This window comes from Anolis sagrei, chromosome 1 (assembly GCF_037176765.1).
Source record: "Anolis sagrei isolate rAnoSag1 chromosome 1, rAnoSag1.mat, whole genome shotgun sequence".
Classification (NCBI taxonomy): Eukaryota; Metazoa; Chordata; class Lepidosauria; order Squamata; family Dactyloidae; genus Anolis; species Anolis sagrei.
The window spans coordinates 3,706,813-3,726,087 of record NC_090021.1 but is presented as its reverse complement, the minus strand read 5'-3'; the positions used below and the strand labels follow the sequence as shown (position 1 = coordinate 3,726,087).

General features: G+C 43.8%; 1 protein-coding gene across 8 annotated transcripts in view; it reads left to right on the top strand.

Annotated features, from left to right (window-relative positions):
- OTOF (otoferlin) overlaps positions 1 to 19,275 on the top strand; it is a 127,419-nt gene that overhangs the window by 64,507 nt on the left and 43,637 nt on the right. For 6 of the 8 annotated variants that reach the window (XM_067471951.1, XM_067471991.1, XM_067472012.1 and 3 more), the window contains exons 16-25: positions 1,378 to 1,468; positions 2,892 to 3,008; positions 3,250 to 3,402; positions 4,457 to 4,646; positions 4,808 to 4,932; positions 7,639 to 7,773; positions 9,796 to 9,957; positions 14,165 to 14,239; positions 16,192 to 16,311; positions 18,295 to 18,456. In XM_067471951.1, the coding sequence (XP_067328052.1) occupies positions 1,378 to 1,468; positions 2,892 to 3,008; positions 3,250 to 3,402; positions 4,457 to 4,646; positions 4,808 to 4,932; positions 7,639 to 7,773; positions 9,796 to 9,957; positions 14,165 to 14,239; positions 16,192 to 16,311; positions 18,295 to 18,456 (1,330 nt within the window). The remainder of the gene's footprint in view (positions 1 to 1,377; positions 1,469 to 2,891; positions 3,009 to 3,249; positions 3,403 to 4,456; positions 4,647 to 4,807; positions 4,933 to 7,638; positions 7,774 to 9,795; positions 9,958 to 14,164; positions 14,240 to 16,191; positions 16,312 to 18,294; positions 18,457 to 19,275) is intronic. The other 2 variants (XM_067472055.1, XM_067472074.1) reach the window with 1 other exon arrangement.

Sequence of the window (19,275 nt, the reverse complement as noted above, 5' to 3'; positions counted from 1 at the left end):
TCCAGATGATCTTAAGGTCCTTGGGGGTTCGTAGAGGGAGATACATTTGGGCAGGTAAGCTAGGCTGGTACCTTCTAGGGTTTTATAGGTCAAGGCTAGCACTTTGAATTGTGCTTGGAAGCTAATAGGCAGCCAGTGGAGCTGGTTTAGCAAGGGCATTGTGTGCTCTCGGTATTCCGCTCCAGTGAGCAATCTGGCTGCCAAGTGCTGGACTAGCTGGAGCTTCCAAACAGTCTTCAGAGGTAACTCGGCGTAGAGTTCGTTGGTGTAATCTATATGGGATGTAACCAGAGCATGGACCACCATGGCCAAGTCAGACTTCCCAAGATACGGGTGCAGCTGGCACACAAGTTTTAAGTGTGCAAAAGCTCCCCAGTGTTGCACTCCAGAACAGGAATAATCCTCTGACTTTAAACACCACGCGTTGAATAGGAAAAAAAACAGTCCTTTTATTGAATATAAGTAAAAAGCAAAATAAAAATAACTTTAAAGAAATAGGTAAATGCAATTAGGTAAGAAGATAAGCAGGAACAAATTAGTCCAAGGTAGAGTTCAGCAATGTCCATAAAAGCAAAGTCCACACATCTCCAATACAATCCAAAAAACCAGGAATAATTCCAGTTGACTGTGATGCTTTCCTTGAGGGGGAGGTCATATTAACCTCTTCCAAAGTATTGTTGAAGGCTTTCATGGCTGGAATTACTGCGTTGGTGTAGGTTTTTTCAGGCTATATGGCCATGTTCTAGAGGCATTCTCTCCTGATGTTTCACCTGCATCTATGGCAAGCATCCTCAGAGGTTGTGAGGTCTAGACCTCACAACCTCTGAGGATGCTTGCCATAGATGCAGGCGAAATGTTAGGAGAGAATGCCTTTAGAACATGGCCCCAAAAAACCTACAACAACACAACCCCTTCCAAACTTGCTGCAGCACTCAGAAGTGACCCCGCTGCTTGAGACCTGCCCCAACTAGCAGCTGAGCCAGAGCAGAGAAACAGATAGCCATGGCAGGGTGACTGTGGATGAGTTGGGTGCTCTTCGCCCCAGGAAAAAAAACGCCCATAAGTTTGCTTTACGGTTGTCATGAGCCAGAAATGACTTGGAGGCACACAACATGAAACCTGTTACTGCTCACAGCTACAGTAGACCCATTGAGTCACATTACTATTCCCAGCTAGAAGAGGCTCATTGACTTTTCCGCCAGAGAGCTCTGGAACCATGATAAACTGCAAATCTCAGGATACCGTAGGATGGAGCCATGACAGTTAAAATGGTGCCAACATGCTATAATTCACCCTGGGTATGGCTGTATTCAAGTGCGTGCCTTTGTATTCTTCCTTCTCGGATGTGGATGGTCCCATGGTGCTCCTCTCTTGCAGGCGGTTTGTGACGCTCGCCAACAAAGAGCAGGGCCATTCCTCCCGGACGCGGCTGGACCGAGAGAGGCTGAAGTCCTGCATGCGGGAGCTGGTGAGAGTCTCCCTGGGAAGCGGAGGGTGTGAGGGGAGAGCCCAGGAGGTCGGGTTTGGCTGGGCCTCAGCTCTGGGTTTTAGGGCAAATGTCTAAGGAGCTGTCCCAGGTACTAAACTCTTAACCCCACAGTAGGACCTGAATGCTGGGTAGCTTCGTTTCAGCTGAAGCTTGGAATGAATTCTGCACTAGCCTCTTGCAGAGGCCAGTAGCCAATAGTGCGACTCACTAACCACTACCCAAAAATGGGGGCAACTAGCCATCAGTGGGACACACTCGCCACTATAGTGCACATTAAGTAGTAGTGGCCAAAAGCAGAGCCCACTAGCAGGATCCACTAGTAAGTTGCTAGTGGGGTCAACTGCCAGGTTGTGGGCCCGACTAGCCATTTGTGGAGGCCACTTGCTACTAGTAGATCACACTAGCTACTAAGGAGGAACAGTAACTAGTAGTGGACTCTACTACCCACTAGCGGTGTCCACTACCCAGTAGCAGACCCATTAGCCACTAACAGGTCCCATTGGTGGCTCACACTGGCCAGTATCAGATCCTAACTAAGCACTAGTGGTACATAATAACCACAGAGAAGTTCAACCATCCAATAGCAAGATCCACTAGCCAATAACAGGTCCTACTAGCCAATAGCTAGCTCCACTAACCAATAGCTGGTGCCATTAACCAATAACAGGTCCCATTGGCCAATAGCAGGTCCCATTAGCCAATAGCTTGTCCCACTACCGAACAGCTGTTCCCACTATCCAATAGCAGTTCCCATTAGCTAATAAGCAGTTTCCACTAAACGATAGCAGTTCCCACTAGCCAATAGCTGGTCCCAATAACCGATAGCTGGTCCCACTAGCCAATAGCTGGACCCACTAGCCAATAGCAGGCCCCATTAGCCAATAGCAGGCCCTAATAACAAATAGCAGGTCACACTCGCCAATAGCTGGTCCCACTTGCCAATAGCAGGTCCTAATAACCAATAGCAGGGCCCACTAGCCAAAAGCTGGTTCCACTAACCAATAGCTGGTGCCATTAACCAATAACAGGTCCTATTGGCCAATAGCAGGACCCACTAGCCAATAGTTGGTCCCACTAACCAATAACTGGTTCCAATAACCAATAGTTGGTCCCACTAGCCAATAGTTGATTCCACCAGCCAATAGCAGATACTACTAGCCAATAGCAGGTCCCATTAGCTCATAGCAGCTTCCACTAGTCAATAGCAGTTCCCACTAGCCAATAGTGGGTTCTACTAGACAGTAGTAGGTTACACCCACCACTAGTGGGGCCCACTAGCCATCCCTCTGCAGATATGTGTTCAGCTTGAGGTCTACAAAGTTTCCTAGATTCATATTCGAGCATCTCCTCTTTCGTTTCTCTCTCTTGTCTCTCTCCTCTTCTTGGGCCAACAACCATTCAGGAGACGATGGGCCAGCAGGCCAAGACCATGCGCTCCCAGGTGAAGAAGACCACCATCCGGGACAAGTTGAAGCAGTCCCAGAACTTCCTGCAGAAGCTGCGCTTCTTGGCCGACGAGGTGAGGTCCTAAAAAGGCCACCTAGAATAGCCTTGTACTCAGCTCTGGGCACAACAATTAAAGCAGACTATTGAGAAGCTAAAATGCCTCCAGAGAAAGGCTTGGGTTGTGCATTCCTTCCATGGTAGAAAGGAGTTGGACTAGATGTCCTTTAGAGATCCTTTCCAATTTAATGGAGGAAATTAGCAACCAGTTGCAACTTGCTTCTTATGTCCCCCACCTCTCCCCTTCCCTCCCGCAGCCCCAGCACAGCATCCCGGAGGTCTTCATTTGGATGATGAGCAACAACAAGCGCATTGCCTACGCCCGCATCCCTTCCAAGGACATCCTGTACTCCATCGTGGATGAGGAAACGGGCAAGGACTGCGGCAAAGTGAAAACCGTCTTCCTGAAGGTGAGCCAAAAGTAGGGGGTGGAAGGAATGTTTGGTATTACTTATTTCCAAGAGAGCCAACGTCATATCATGCTTGAAGCACTCGACTATGACTCTGGAAACTCTGGTTTGAATCCCCACTTGGCCATGGAGCCTCCTGGGATGTATTTTCATGACTCACACTGTCTCAGCCTTAGAGGAAAGCTATGGCAGACCTCCTTAGAGCAAATCTTGTCAGGGGAACCTTGCAATAGGGTATTTATTTATTTACTTACTTACAGTATTTGTATTCAGCCCTTCCCACCCCTCAGGAGACTCAGGGCGGATCACAATGCACATATATATGGCAAACATTCAATGCCATAGACACACGACATATATAGACAGAGACACACAGGCTATTTAACATCCCAGCTTCATAAGGATATCCTTTTTGAATTCCGGCCACCGGGGGAGCTGTTGCTACACCATCCACTTGTGATGGAGTACTTCCTCATTCTTTTGCACGCTGTTGGAGAGTTTTATGGCGTCATAAATTAGTTACATTAGCCTCCCCGCATAAGTGGTACCTAAATTTCCTACTTGACAGATGCAACTGTCTTTCGGGCTGCAAAGGTCAGCAGCAAGCTAGACAAATGGCCGGAAGCTCACTCCAACCCGGGCTGGCTTCAAACTCATGACCTCTCAGTCAAGAGTGATTTTAATGCAGCTGACTTCCAACCAGCTGCGCCACAACTTGGGAAGTGTCTATTGTGTGATTGAATGCAAAAGCCCACAGAGTGATCTTGTTTGATGTGTACTAATCTTGTTATGTATCAAATAATAATAATATACATCCCTGGCTCTCCTTTCAGCTCTTTACGAACAAGTAGGATGGTCTACTAGCCACTAGTGGGGTCCACTAGCAGGACACACTAGCCATTGATGCAGTCCAGAAGTCAAATCTGGGAGTGGAAATGATTTGACAGTAGGCAACCATAATATCCCATTGCATCCTTAGTGTTTTGCGGAGTCTAGCTCTGGAATTAGCTTGGAGACTTTGGTGCAGTGACTAAATGCCTTTCCTTGCCTTCAGTTGCCAGGGAAAAGGGGCTTTGGACCGGCCGGCTGGACAGTGCAGGCCAAAATGGAGATCTACCTGTGGCTGGGGCTCAACAAACAGCGGAAGGACTACCTTGGAGGGCTTCCTTGCGGCTTCGAGGAGAAGAAGCTTCCCAGAGGACAGGGCATCCCGAACTTCCCACCCATCTGCCTCCTTTACACCAGTAAGACTTTTTTTCTTAAACCTATATGTGCATTACTATTTTTTCCAGTGATTATGTCTTCCTGCCTGGCAGAATGGGGCTGGACTGGATGGTCTTTGGGGGCCCCTTCCTTGTCCATGAAGTTGAGACAATGACCTTCTGCTCTTTGTCTCCCTCTGCAGAGAAACAGGTCTTCCAGCTCCGTGTCCACATGTACCAGGCCAGGAGCCTCTTTGCCGCGGACAGCAGTGGACTTTCGGACCCTTTTGCCCGGGTTTTCTTCATCACTCAGAGCCAATGCACGGAGGTAAAGAGGGAAGAAGCCTTGGGGATATAACTTGGATGCCTTCTGACCAGGGATTGTTGCACCCAATGGTCGCTTCTGCACTTCCTTTGACCTTTCCCCACCCTAGGTTGCATCTACACAGTACAATAAATACAGTTTGGCACCATTTAAACTTCCTTGCCTCATGCAATAGAACCTTGGGAGTTGTAGTTTGCTGAGGCACCAGAACTCTTTGGCAGGGAAGGCTAGAAGACCATGCAAAACTGCCAATTCTCGAGATTTCATTGCAATGAGACATGACAGTTCTGAGTGGTGTCAAACTGCGTTCATTCAACCGTGTAGATACACCCCAAGATGGCTAAGGAGTTCATTTAGAACAGAACTTTCCAACTTTTCATGTTGATGTCAAATTCAAAACATTTATTTCGGTCATTGACCAGCACAGAAAATAGAGTCACATTTCCATACAAACCTGGCATGTTTGGTACATTAAAAATATAAATATAACTACTAAAAACACAACATGGGTGAGGGAGCAGAAGGGGAAACAGGGTGAAAACATACAATGCCCAGATCCATCACCAAATTGTAGATTCAGGGAAGAAGATTACTGGACACACAGTTGACTTTTGGAACTAGTCATTCATAGAATCATAGAATCATAGAATCAAAGAGTTGGAAGAGACCTCATGGGCCATCCAGTCCAACCCCATTCTGCCAAGAAGCAGGAATATTGCATTCAAATCACCCCTGACAGATGGCCATCCAGCCTCTGCTTAAAAGCTTCCAAAGAAGGAGCCTCCACCACACTCCGGGGCAGAGAGTTCCACTGCTGAACGGCTCTCACAGTCAGGAAGTTCTTCCTAATGTTCAGATGGAATCTCCTCTCTTGTAGTTTGAAGCCATTGTTCCGCGTCCTAGTCTCCAAGGAAGCAGAAAACAAGCTTGCTCCCTCCTCCCTGTGGCTTCCTCTCACATATTTATACATGGCTATCATATCTCCTCTCAGCCTTCTCTTCTTCAGGCTAAACATGCCCAGCTCCTTAAGCCGCTCCTCATAGGGCTTGTTCTCCAGACCCTTGATCATTTTAGTCGCCCTCCTCTGGACACATTCCCTGGCGGATCTTGTATGCTGCTGCACAGAACTTTGCGACATTGTAGGTTGTAGCTGAATTAGTATCTGCCAGTAGCAGGGAGGTATAAAATTGTCCTGAATGGCCTGGGTGCTTGTCTATCAGAGGTAAGATAAGCCTGGCATGGGTATCCCTGTAGAACAGGCACTGAAGGAGCACATGTTCTATTGTTTCTACATGACCCGAGTCACAGGGGCAGAGTCTCTCTGGGAAAGGGATCTTCCGGTAGCGGCCTTCGAGTACAGCTGATGGGAGAGCGTGGCATCGGGCCAGGGTGAAAGCCCTTCGATGAATAGGAACCTCTAAGTATGTTAAATATGCCATAGGGGAGGCAAGGTATCTGCTGTCTTCACTGATAAGGAAGGTTGGAGCCGAGGCCAGATCTAGTTGGCGCTCTGTGTCTGTGATACGTTGTTTAATAAGTGCTTTGGCTTGATTGTAATCCATAGCTAATAGCCATGTTGATGTCATACTTTTTAGTCGTGGATGGTGATTCAATTTTACTAGCAAACCAAGGGTTAAGCCAATCCCCTATAAGATAAGAATTGAGTCCATAATAATAATAATAATAATAATAATAATAATAATAATAATGAAACAATAGATCACATCCTGAGCTGCTGCAAGAAGATTGCGCAGACAGACTACAAGCAGAGGCACAACACTGTTGCTCAGATGATTCATTGGAACTTGTGCCACAAACACCATTTGCCTGCGACAAAGAAGTGGTGGGATCACAAGCCGGAAGAAGTTAGGGTTTTTAGAGTTTTTTAGAGTTTTTTAATACTGGTAGCCAGATTTGATGAATCAACCTGGACACGGCATTTTACGTGGGAACACAGAAATGCTGGACCACTCTCACAGCCACCATGTCAGACTACATAGAGAAGCCATTGAAATACACAAGAAGCATGTGGACAATTTCAACAGAAAGGAGGAAACCATGAAAATGAACAAAATCTGGCTGCCAGTATTAAAAAACTAAAATTACAACAGCACAACAACAGAGAGGAAACAAACAAGGACATCTAATCACCTTTCAACAAAAGTTTGCTCCAGGCACTGTCAGGCCATTATATGCTAATCAAGGTGGTCAGTTGAAACATTCACACCTAGCTCCAGCAGGCAAGAGTTCTTTGTCCCACCCTGGTCATTCTACAGATATATAAACCCTTTTTTCCTAGTTCCATGCTTGCCATAGATGCAGGCGAAACGTCAGGAGAGAATGCCTCTAGACCATGGCCCTGTAGCCCGAAAAAACCTATAACAACCCAGTGATTCCGGCCATGAAAGCCTTCGACAATACAAATATCCCTTTTTTGATGTTCAAAACCTTTAATAGCCTCAGTTGCTGAATATCTCAAGCTTCTAAAGAAAGACACCCACAGTTCTCTCAGACATAGAGAGAAGCACATCTTAGAACATCTTTTTATAACGTCTGGTTGTAACGGCACCGAATCCATTGCTCCGTTGTACAAATTTGTGGCCATCCCCAATGTAAGATCAACGACTCTCGGGTCCCCAAAAGATATTTGGGCAGGCTTGTTTGGGTTGCCACCAGACGTGATCCATACGGATGCTTTTCTCCCCTCAGGTCCTCAATGAGACACTGTGTCCAACCTGGGACCAGCTGCTGGTCTTCGACAACGTGGAGCTGTACGGAGAAGCCCATGAGATGCGGGACGACCCTCCCATCATCGTGATTGAGATCTACGACCAGGACACGGTGGTAAGAGACACCAGAGACTTGGAAAAGCCAGAGAAAATCCTACCAGCTGTTGGGAATTGTGGGAGTTGAAGTCCAAAACATCTGGAGGGAGGGCCAAAGCTTGACCATGCCTGCTCTACGAGTTCTAGGCTCATTTGTGGGGGGGGGGGGCAGGACCAAGGTCAGATCTTGTATGTGTGGCTTAAGATCAACTTATGATGGTGCTGTGGATTTTGGAGGGTTTTCTAGGGCAAAGAAAACAACCAGAGATGGTTTTAACTACAGCAGCTTGGTGGCCTCCCATCCAAATACTAACCAGGGTTGACCCAGTTTAGCAACCAAGATCAAACAGGGTCTTGCGTCTGCACACCTTCAAGATGCCTGTCAGTACATGGCTCCCCCATTAATTTCCTAGGGCTTGCCATTTCCTTCCTTTGAGATATCACTTCCAATAATTGGGATTTCATGGCGGATTCCCATCCAAATACTAACCAGCGATGACCCTGCTTAGCTTTCAAGATCAGATCAGATCTGGTGCCTTTAGGATGTTTGGGCAAGGATTTATTAAGCAGAGGTGGTTCTGCTAGTTCCTTCTCCTGAAATATCACCTCCAGTATTTGGGATTTCTTGGCGGTTTCCCATCCAAATACTAACCAGGGCTGGCCCTGCTTAACCTCCAAGATCAGCTCAGATGCCTTTAGGCAGGGTTTTCTTAGGGAAGGATGACTCAGAGGAGGTTTTGTCAGATCCTTCCTCTCAAAGATCACCTCTAACACCTAGAGTTCATTGGTGGTCTCCCATCCAAATCCCCACCAGGGCTGACCCTGCTTAGCATCTAAGATCAGACAGAATCTGGTGCCTTCAGAATGCTTAGGCATGGATTTCTTAGGCAAGGAAGACTCAGAGGTTATTTTGCCAGTTCCTTTCTCTCCAGTATTTGGAATTTCTTGGTGGTTTCCCACCCAAATTGTAACCAGGGCTGGCCCTGCTTAGCTTCCAAGATCAGCTCAGATGCCTTTAAGCAGGGTTTTCTTAGGGAAGTAAGACTCACAGTTGTTTTGTCAGCTCATTCCTCTGAAAGATCACCTCTAACATCTAGGGTTCATTGGTGGTCTCCCATCCAAATCCCCACCAGGGCTGACCCTGCTTAGCATCTAAGATCAAACATAATCTGGTGTCTTCAAAATGTTTAGGCATGGATTTCTTAGGCAAGGACGACTCAGAGGTTATTTTGCCAATTCCTTCCTCTGAAATATCACGTTCAGTATTTGGGATTTCTTGGCGGTTTCCCATCCAAATGCTAACCAGGGATGATCCTGCTTAGCTTCCAAGATGGGCTCAGATGCCTTTAGGCAGGATTTTACTAGGGAAGAAAGACTCAGAAGAAGTTCTACCAGCTTCTTCCTTTGAAAGATAACCTTTAACGCCCAGGATTCATTGGTGGTCTCCCATCCAAATCCCCACCAGGGCTGACCCTGTGTATTAGACCACACCTGGAATATTGTGTCCAATTCTGGGCACCACAATTGAAGGGAGATGTTGACTCTAAGCTGGAATGTGTCAAGAGGAGGGCGACCAAAATGATCCAGGGTCTGGAGAACAAGCCCTATGAGGAGCGGCTATAAGAGCGGGGCATGTTTAACCTGCAGAAAAGAAGGTGGAGAGGAGACATGATGAGGGCCATGTATAAATACATGAGAGGAAGTCATAGAGAGAAGGGAGTAAGCTTGTTTTCTGCTGCCCTGGAGACTTGGATGTGGAACAATGGCTTCAAACTACAAGAAGGAGATTCCACCTGAACATGAGGAAGAACTTCCTGATTGTGAGAGCCGTTCAGCAGTGGAACTCTCTGCCTTGGAGTGTAGTGGAGGCTCCTTCTTTGAAGGCTTTGAAACAGAGGCTGGATGGCCATCTGTCAGGGTGCTTTGAATGTGATTTTCCTGCTTCTTTGCAAAATGGGGTTGGACTGGATGGCCCATGAGGTCTCTTCCAACTCAATGATTCTATAGTGTAACCAGAGCCCTCTTTGAAAACCCTTTCCAGGGCAAGGCGGACTTCATGGGCCGGACGTTTGCGAAACCAGTGGTAAAGATGTCGGACGAGGAATACTGCCCGCCCCGCTTCCCGCCCCAGTTGGAGTACTACCAGATATACCGGGGAAACTCCACCGCTGGAGACCTCCTGGCTGCCTTTGAGCTGCTCCAGGTAATGCCACCCCCATCGTCCCCATATCGGGAGAAGAAAGGGCATCACATCTAAACCAAACCGCCTTCCAGAATTGGTCTTACAATGCAAAACCTAGCTTGGGAAGGACCTCTGTGAATGTTGAAGGCCATACAAGTCCTTCCTTGGAAGCTCTTCAACAGAGACTGGATGGCCATCTGTCAGGGGTACTTTGATTGTGCTTTTCCTGCATGGCAGAAGGGGGTTGGACTGGGTGGTCCATGTGGTCTCTTCCAACTCTATGATTCTATGAGTCTATATAACAAGACCCCAAGGAGGGCTCAAAAAATGCAAGCGACCTCCCTGACTGCCTTGCCCTCCTTCCCTTTCGAACAGCTTCCATCTCTTTTCAGAAAATATGGTGAGCCCTCCGTATCTGCTGAGTTTTGGTTCCAGGATCAAAATCCATGGACATTCCAGTCCCAGTCTATACAATGGCCTAGTAAATGTGTATATTGCCAATTCACCATGTGTCTGTCTGTCTACCTGCCTGCTGTTTCTATGTCTTGTTGCTCTCTCTCTGACCATCTATTTATCTATTGCCTGCCATTTCTTATTTCTCTTATCTTTCTAATGACTCTTTCTCTCTCATCTGTCTACTACCAATATTTATATCTATTATTTTCTCTGTCACTAATGTCTGTCTGTAGTTCTCTCTCCTCTATCTATCTATCTATCTATCTATCTATCTATCTATCTATCTATCTATCATCTATCTATCTTTATTTCTATCTCATCTATCTATCTATCTATCTATCTATCTATCTATCTATTTATCTCTATTTATTATCTATCTTTCTATCTATCTATCTCATCTGTCTATCTCATCTATCTCTATATCTTTATTTCATCTATCTTTATCTATTATCTATCTATCATATATCTCATCTATCTGTCTATCGCATCTGTCTATCTCATCTATATCTACATCTATCTCATCTATCTGTCTATCTCATCTGTCTATCTCATCTATATCTACATCTATCTCATCTATCTATCTATCATATATCTCATCTATCTATCTCATCTATCTCATCTATATCTACATCTATCTCATCTATCTATTTATCATATATCTCATCTATCTATCTCATCTATCTCATCTATATCTATAGCTATCTCATCTATCTATCTATCATCTATCTGTATTTATTATCTACCTACCTACCTATTAATTATCTATCTATTAACTATTTATCTATTTCATCTGTTTATCTCATCTATATCTATATATCATCTCTATCTATCTATCATATCTCCTCTATCTATCATATATTTTATCTATCTCATCTGTCTGTCTCATCTATATCTATATCTATCTCATCTATCTCATCTATCTATCATATATCTCATCTACCTATCTATCATCTATCTCTATTTATTACCTATCTATCTATCTACCTACCTACCTACCAATCATCTATCTAATCTATCTGTCTATCTATCTATCTATCTATCTCATCTGTTTATCTCATCTATATCTATCTCTATCTCTATCTCATCTATCTATCTATCTATCTATCTATCTATCTATCTATCTATCTATCTTTCTATCATATATCTCATCTATCTGTCTATCTCATCTGTCTATCTCATCTATATCTACATCTATCTCATCTATCTATCTATCTATCTATCTATCTTATATCTCATCTATCTATCTCATCTATCTCTATCTCCATCTTTATTTCATCTATCTTTATCTATTATCTATCTATCATATATCTCATCTATCTGTCTATCTCATCTGTCTATCTCATCTATATCTACATCTATCTATCTATCTATCTATCTATCTATATTATATCTCATCTATCTATCTCATCTATATCTATAGCTATCTCATCTATCTATCTATCATCTATCTCTATTTATTATCTACCTACCTACCTACCTACCTATTAATTATCTATTAACTATTTATCTATTTCATCTGTTTATCTCATCTATATCTATCTCTATCTCATCTCTCTATCATATCTCCTCTATCTATCATATATTTTATCTATCTCATCTGTCTATCTCATCTATATCTATATCTATCTCATCTATCTCATCTATCTATCATATATCTCATCTACCTATCTATCATCTATCTCTATTTATTACCTATCTATCTATCTACCTACCTACCTACCTACCAATCATCTAACTATCTAATCTATCTATCTATCTATCTCATCTGTTTATCTCATCTATATCTATATCTATCTCTATCTCTATCTCTATCTCTATCTATCTATCTATCTATCTATCTTTCTATCATATATCTCATCTATCTGTCTATCTCATCTGTCTATCTCATCTATATCTACATCTATCTATCTATCTATCTATCTATCTATCTTATATCTCATCTATCTATCTCATCTATCTATCTATCTATCTATCTATCTATCTATCATCTATCATCTATCTCTATTTATTATCTACCTACCTACCTATTAATTATCTATTAACTATTTATCTATTTCATCTGTTTATCTCATCTATATCTATCTCTATCTCATCTTTATCTATCTATCTATCTATCTATCTATCTATCTATCTATCTATCATATCTCCTCATAGAATTATAGAATCATAGAATCAAAGAGTTGTAAGAGACCTCATGGGCCATCCAGTCCAACCCCCTGCCAAGAAGCAGGAATATTGCATTCAAATCACCCCATCCTCTATCTATCATATATTTTATCTAACTATCTCATCTGTCTATCTCATCTATATCTATATCTATCTCATCTATCTCATCTATCTATCATATATCTCATCTACCTATCTATCATCTATCTCTATTTATTACCTATCTATCTACCTACCTACCTACCAATAATCTATCTAATCTATCTATCTATCTATCTATCTATCTATCTCATCTGTTTATCTCATCTATATCTATCTCTATCTCATCTATCTCTATCTATCTATCTATCTATCTATCTATCTTTCTATCATATATCTCATCTATCTATCTATCTATCTCATCTGTCTATCTCATCTATATCTATATCTATCTCATCTATCTACCTATCTATCATATATCTCAATATATCTCACATCTCTCCTCCTCTCTTCTGTCTATCTCTTCTCTCTCTCTCTCATATCTCATATCTGATATCTGTCTGTCCTATCTATCTGTCTGTCTATCTATCATCTTGTATAGCTATGTATTGGAGTTTCATCCAATAAATCCGTCATGATCACCAGATAGATATGAGAGACAGAAAGAGAAGAGGGGAGAGAGAGAAGTATTAGATAAGATAGAAATAAATAGATAGATAGATAGATAGATAGATAGATAGAGGATAAGATAGGCAGACAGACATGAGACATTAGAGAGAGAAAGAGATATGAAAGACAGAAAGAGAAGAGAGGGGAGAGAGAGAAGTATTAGATAAGTGATAGAAATAAGAAATAGATAGATGATAGATAGATAGATAGATAGATAGATAGATAGATAGATAAGATAGGCAGACAGACATGAGACATTAGAGAGAGAAAGAGATATGAGAGACAGAAAGAGAAGAGAGGGGAGAGAGAGAAGTATTAGATAAGTGATAGAAATAAGAGATAGATAGATAGATAGATAGATAGATAGATAGATAGATAGATAGATAGATAGATAGATAGATAGATCGTCAGTGGTTCTCAACCTGGGGTCCTCAGATGTTTTTGGCCTACAACTCCCAGAAATCCCAGCCACTTTACCAGCTGTTAGGATTTCTGGGAGTTGAAGGCCAAAAACATCTGGGGACCCCAGGTTGAGAACCACTGAGATAGATAGATAGCCAGACAAGAACTTGACCTGCTTTGCCCAGGCCCCATCTGGCTCAGCTCCAAAGCCTGGGTGAATTGCCTTTGGTCCATGCCCTGGATCCTCCCGGTGGCATGTATTGCAGTTCTGTTGTGAAGATGAAGCACTGAATGTGACTCCCTTGAACACCTTGGAGGTGTTCAACCCAACCCACCAAGGGCTACCTACTACCCTTACTGCTTTAAGGTTCCCACCCACCTCCAAGGTTGTGTTGATGCTTCCTCAATGGTCTTCCTTTGTCATATTTTGACTCTGTCTTATCCTCTGCTTCTCTGTTTGGGACTTTGGGGTCTCTTCCTCTTTTCTCTGTGACATCTCTGGATCTGCTTTGTTTGTCTCCTTCTCCCTCTCTACCTTGCTTTGGTCTCCTCCCAGCTTCCGTACGACGACGAAGAGATCAGGCGGGCCTTGCGGGCGGCCACTGACCCCTCTTGCGTCCCCCAAATCAAGGTGCTCCCCAGATTGGCATGGACCCTGCTCAAGACTGCGCCCAAATGATCCTTGCAATGCTCCAACCCATCACACCTAAAAACCCTCTTCTTATCCCTTAGCTCCAAAGTCAGTGGGGCAGCAAATGCGCCCCATGTTTTCGAGCAGACTTGGCAGCCCATGGAGCACAATTCAAGCTCCATAGAAGAAGAAGATAAAGAAGGAGGCCTACTCTTTCTTTCTCTTTGCCTTTGTTGTCTCCTTCTCATTCCAGTGGCAAAACCACACACTCGGCACTGTTCATTTTGTTCATTTGAGAGGGAGAAATGAAGCTCTTCCATGATGTTGTTGTGGGGTCTTCATAGCAAAGTTTGTTGTGGGGTCTTCATAGTGAAGAGAAGGTAACAACAGAAGCAACCCAGAAAAGGACCTCAATTTGCCATCACAATGAGAGGAGGCAGGGAAATTATAGAATAGAATAGAATAGAATATAGAATAGAATAGAATTATTGCCATTGTGATATTACCCAGATTCTGCTTCCCAGCTGTAGTGATCTCTAGTACCCAAGTCCCAAAATAGTCACTAAGAACAGGAGATCTCCATTACAGTGTGTTTATTTGATCAGATAAATGCATGGTGAGCTTTTACAAAGCCTTTAAAGCCCTAAACCAGTGGTTCTCAACCTGGGGTCCCCAGATGTTTTAGGCCTACAACTCCCAAAAATCCCAGCTGTTAGGATTTCTGGGAGTTGTAGGCCAAAAACCTCTGGGGACCCCAGGTTGAGAACCACTGCCCTAAACGGTTCTGGCCCAGTTTACCTGTCCGAATGCATCTCTTCCTATGAACCATCTAGGTGTTTAAGATCATCTGGAGAGGCCCTGCTCTCAGTCCCGCCGTTTTTGGGAACGAGAGACAGGGCCTTCTCAGTGGTGGCCCCCCAGCTATGGAATGCCCTCCCTGTGGACATTAGATCGGCCTCCTCCCTCCTGACATTTCGAAAGAGAGTTAAGACCTGGCTGTTTGAGCAGGCATTTGCAGACACAGTATAACTGATCAATTGAGACTCATGGAACGACAGGACGATGTGAAGGAAAATGATTTTAATGATGAGATCTCTCCATGTTCCCGATCCCATTTCCCTATAAAAAGGATCCTTGCATGGAGATCAGCTTCTAAGTTTGCCCTGTGCTACGTATCTGCTGGAAAAGTTCTTTAAATCTGCTTTATCCCTATGACTTAGAAGGAGAGTCCTCCAACCATTCAGGTCTTGCAAATTCAGGGCAAAATCCATTCCACTCCTTGAATGGAGTCCATCCACTTGTAATGCAATCTTACCTTCTTCCCCCCCCCCCCCCCTAATTTTCTCAGCATTGTTCTATGCATGGTCTATTCCTTGGAAAAGAAAAGTGCCAGCATGTCGAAATGGTGTCTTCTTGCTATCACAGATTTTCTCTGGGTGTTCTACAGAAATACGGCCAGGCTTCTTGTTATTATTTGCAAAATGCAAGGAATTTAAGAACTGCAAAACTAAAAGGAAAACGGGAATAACGGGAAATCCTATTGCAACAAATGTCCCATGATTTCCAACCTTCCTTTGCAAGTCTTGGGCAATAACCCTTGCAAATTGACTCTTTCCAAAATATGCAAATAGGTGAGAAAATTGGGGGGTGGGGGGTGGGATACATGACGAGCATACTTTATCCAAAGCCAAATTTATCCAGATCTGAAATAACATCCCATAATTCTGATTTGCCCCTTTGCATCTAAATCAAGAGATAACTGCAGATTGTAATATTTAATAATAATAATAATAATAATAATAATAATAATAATAATTGTAAATTTTAGACTCCCCAGTGAAAACCTGTAGACCAACTGGATGATGCATGAATGGAAAACTTCACCCTCTCGATGGATGGAGCTGGGTGACAATATTATGGCAAATGAAGTATTATTTTTTGCTCTCATCCAGATTGGCCCGGCTGGGAAGTCGGACTTGCCTCCCATTGACGGACCCACGGACCTGGATCGGGGCCCCATTTTGCCGGTTCCACTTGGGATCCGACCCGTGCTGAGCAAATACAGAGTCGAGGTAATCTGTGTTCCTTTGCTGGGATTACAAAGGCCTCTTGGGAGACAAAGCACTAAAGTCCACTGTTGGGGCTGAGAGAGTGTGACTCGCCTGAGGACAAGCAGTGAGTGTGCTTCTGAGTAGGGATTTGAACCCCAGTCTCCAGAGTCTTAAAGTGTATCTATATAGTAGAATTAATGTAGTTTGACACGACTTTCACTGCTGTAGCACAAGGCTATGGAGAAGATCAGAAAACTCCTGGATCCTACTATATACAGAAAACTTAAAACAAGACCCAACTTCCAAAATAAACAGGAAAACCAACACTCTGCTTAAGAACTCCTCAATCAACTTCGACATGCGACAACAGCTATGTAAATTGGAAGCCCTTCCACCTAGACTTTATGGACTCCCAAAAATCCATAAGGACTCCATCCCACTCAGACCCATCGTGAGTGCCATTGGATCCCCCACATACGACTTGGCAAAATGTCTTGCTGCACAGTACAAAGCCATATTGGGCTCACTACACACTACACCAAGGACTCAGCCCACTTCATAGAAAAAATCAGGAAGCTCAAGGACAAACTGATCAGCTTTGATGTGGTGTCTCCATTTCCCATGGTCCCGGTAGCAGACACCATGGCACTCATCAACCAGAGGTTCCCAGAAGACATCACGGCTCTGTTCCACCATTGCCTCACCACCAGGTACTTTCAGTGGAACAATGAGTTCTACGAACAGAAAGATGGAGTAGCTATGGGGAGCCCTCTCAGCCCAGTCATAGCTAACTTCTACATGGAACACTTTGAAGAACAAGCCCTGGAGACAGCAACAAAAAAGCCCACGATATGGTTCAGATATGTGGATGACACCTTCACCATTTGGAGCCATGGAGAAGAAGAACTCAACAGGTTCCTGGAACATCTGAACAGCATCCACCCAAACATCCAATTCACCATGGAAAAAGAAAATGAAGGAAGACTGCCTTTTCTAGATGTCTTAGTCATCCGCAAACCAGATCAACAATTGGGTCACACCGTCTACAGAAAACCCACACACACAGATAGATATATCTACATAAAAACTCCAACCATCACCCAAGTCAAAAAAAGAAGCACCATTAAAGCCTTGGCAGACCGTGCAAAAAGAATCTGCGAAGCCCACCTTCTCCAAGATGAACTGAACCACCTAAACTGGGCTCTCCAGGCCAATGGAGACTCCACCTCAGACATCAGAAGAGCGGCAAGACAACTGAGAAGAAGCCATGAGAGTCAAGACCAAGACCCACCCAGAGGAAAAGTGTTCTTGCCATACAATTCTTGCTCCAGGCACTGCCAGGCTATCAAATGCTAATCAAGGTGGTCAGTTGAAACATTCACACCTAGCTCCAGCAGAGAAGAGTTCCTTGTCCCACCCTGGTCTTTCCACAGATATATAAACCCATTTTCCTAGTTCCAACAGACCTCACTACCTCTGAGGATGCTTTCCATAGATGCAGGCGAAACGTCAGGAGAGAATGCCTCCAGAACATGGCCATATAGCCTGGAAAAAAAAAACCTACAACAACCCAGCGATTCTGGCCATGAAAGCCTTCGACAATACATAGTCAGAAGGATGGCTTGAATTGTGTCTTCCTTCCAGGCAGAAGGGGTTGGACTGGATGGCCTTAGGGGTTCCCTTCCAACTCTAGTGGGGAGTTGTAGACTGCCTAGGATGGACTCTCTTTCTCTGGAGACTCCTATTGCATAGTATTGTGCTGGGGTAGCTTGAAAGAGAGGCTGGATGTCCATTTGTGTAGCCTTTGGTGTTCCCTTCCAACTCTAGGGGGATATATACTACCTAGAATGGACTCTCCTTTTCTGGAGACTCCTATCGCATAGTATTGTGACCTGAAACAGAGGCTGGATGTCCATTTGTGTAGCACAACAGGGTTGGACAAGATGGCCTTCAGAGGTCCCTTCCAGCTGTGGAGTTCTATAATCTTGCCGTCTTTCCTTCTAGATCTTGTTCTGGGGATTGAGGGACCTCAAGCGGGTGAACTTGGCCCAAGTGGATCGACCTCGGGTAGACATTGAATGCGCCGGACGCGGGGTCCAGTCCTCCCTCATCCAGAACTACAAGAAAAACCCCAATTTCAGCACCTTGGTCAAGTGGTTCGAAGTGGTGAGTAGCCGACAAGCGAGCCAAAAGGAAGAATGGGGAGAATTGAAAACTCAACCTCAGGATGATATTTGATAAATCAGTTTGAGTGATAGCAAGTTGCCCTCAGTCTGTTCGTTTTGTTTTATTGTACACCGGTCAAGATTTCTGACAAAATGTTTAAATTAAAGTATTAAAATAAAGCCACATTTTTGTATAATGTTATTTGTCATCTTGTGCTTTTATTTGCATTCCTTTTTACCTTCTAAAAGTGTTTGAATCCCGGCTTTGGACGAGGTGGAGCCTAAACTAATAAATAGTTTGCAGATGATGCTTTATTAGTTCTAGACAAACCCCGAACAATGTTTAGAACAACTGCTATTAATTATGGAAAAGTTGCATTGCAGATACATGCAGGATGCAAAATAACAACAACCACAACCACAACATAATAATACTACTAATCATAGTAATGATGATGATGATGATGATGATGATGATGATGATGATGATGATAATCATGACTTTTCAATACTACAATGGGGGGAGGTAGGAAGGAATGGTGTAGCTAAATGTATTGTTGAAGGATTTCATGGCTGGAATCACTGTGTTGTTGTGAGTTTTCCAGACTGTCTGACCATATTCCAGAAGCATTCTCTCCTGACATTTCACCTGATGTTTCAGGCATCCTCGGAAGTTGTGAGATCTGTTGGAAACTAGGCAAGTGAAGTTTATATATCTGTGGAATGTCCAGGGTAGGGGAAAGAACTCTTGTCTATTGGAGCCAGGTGTGAATGTAGCTATTGGCCACCTTGATTCGCATTTAATGGCCTAGCAGTTTCA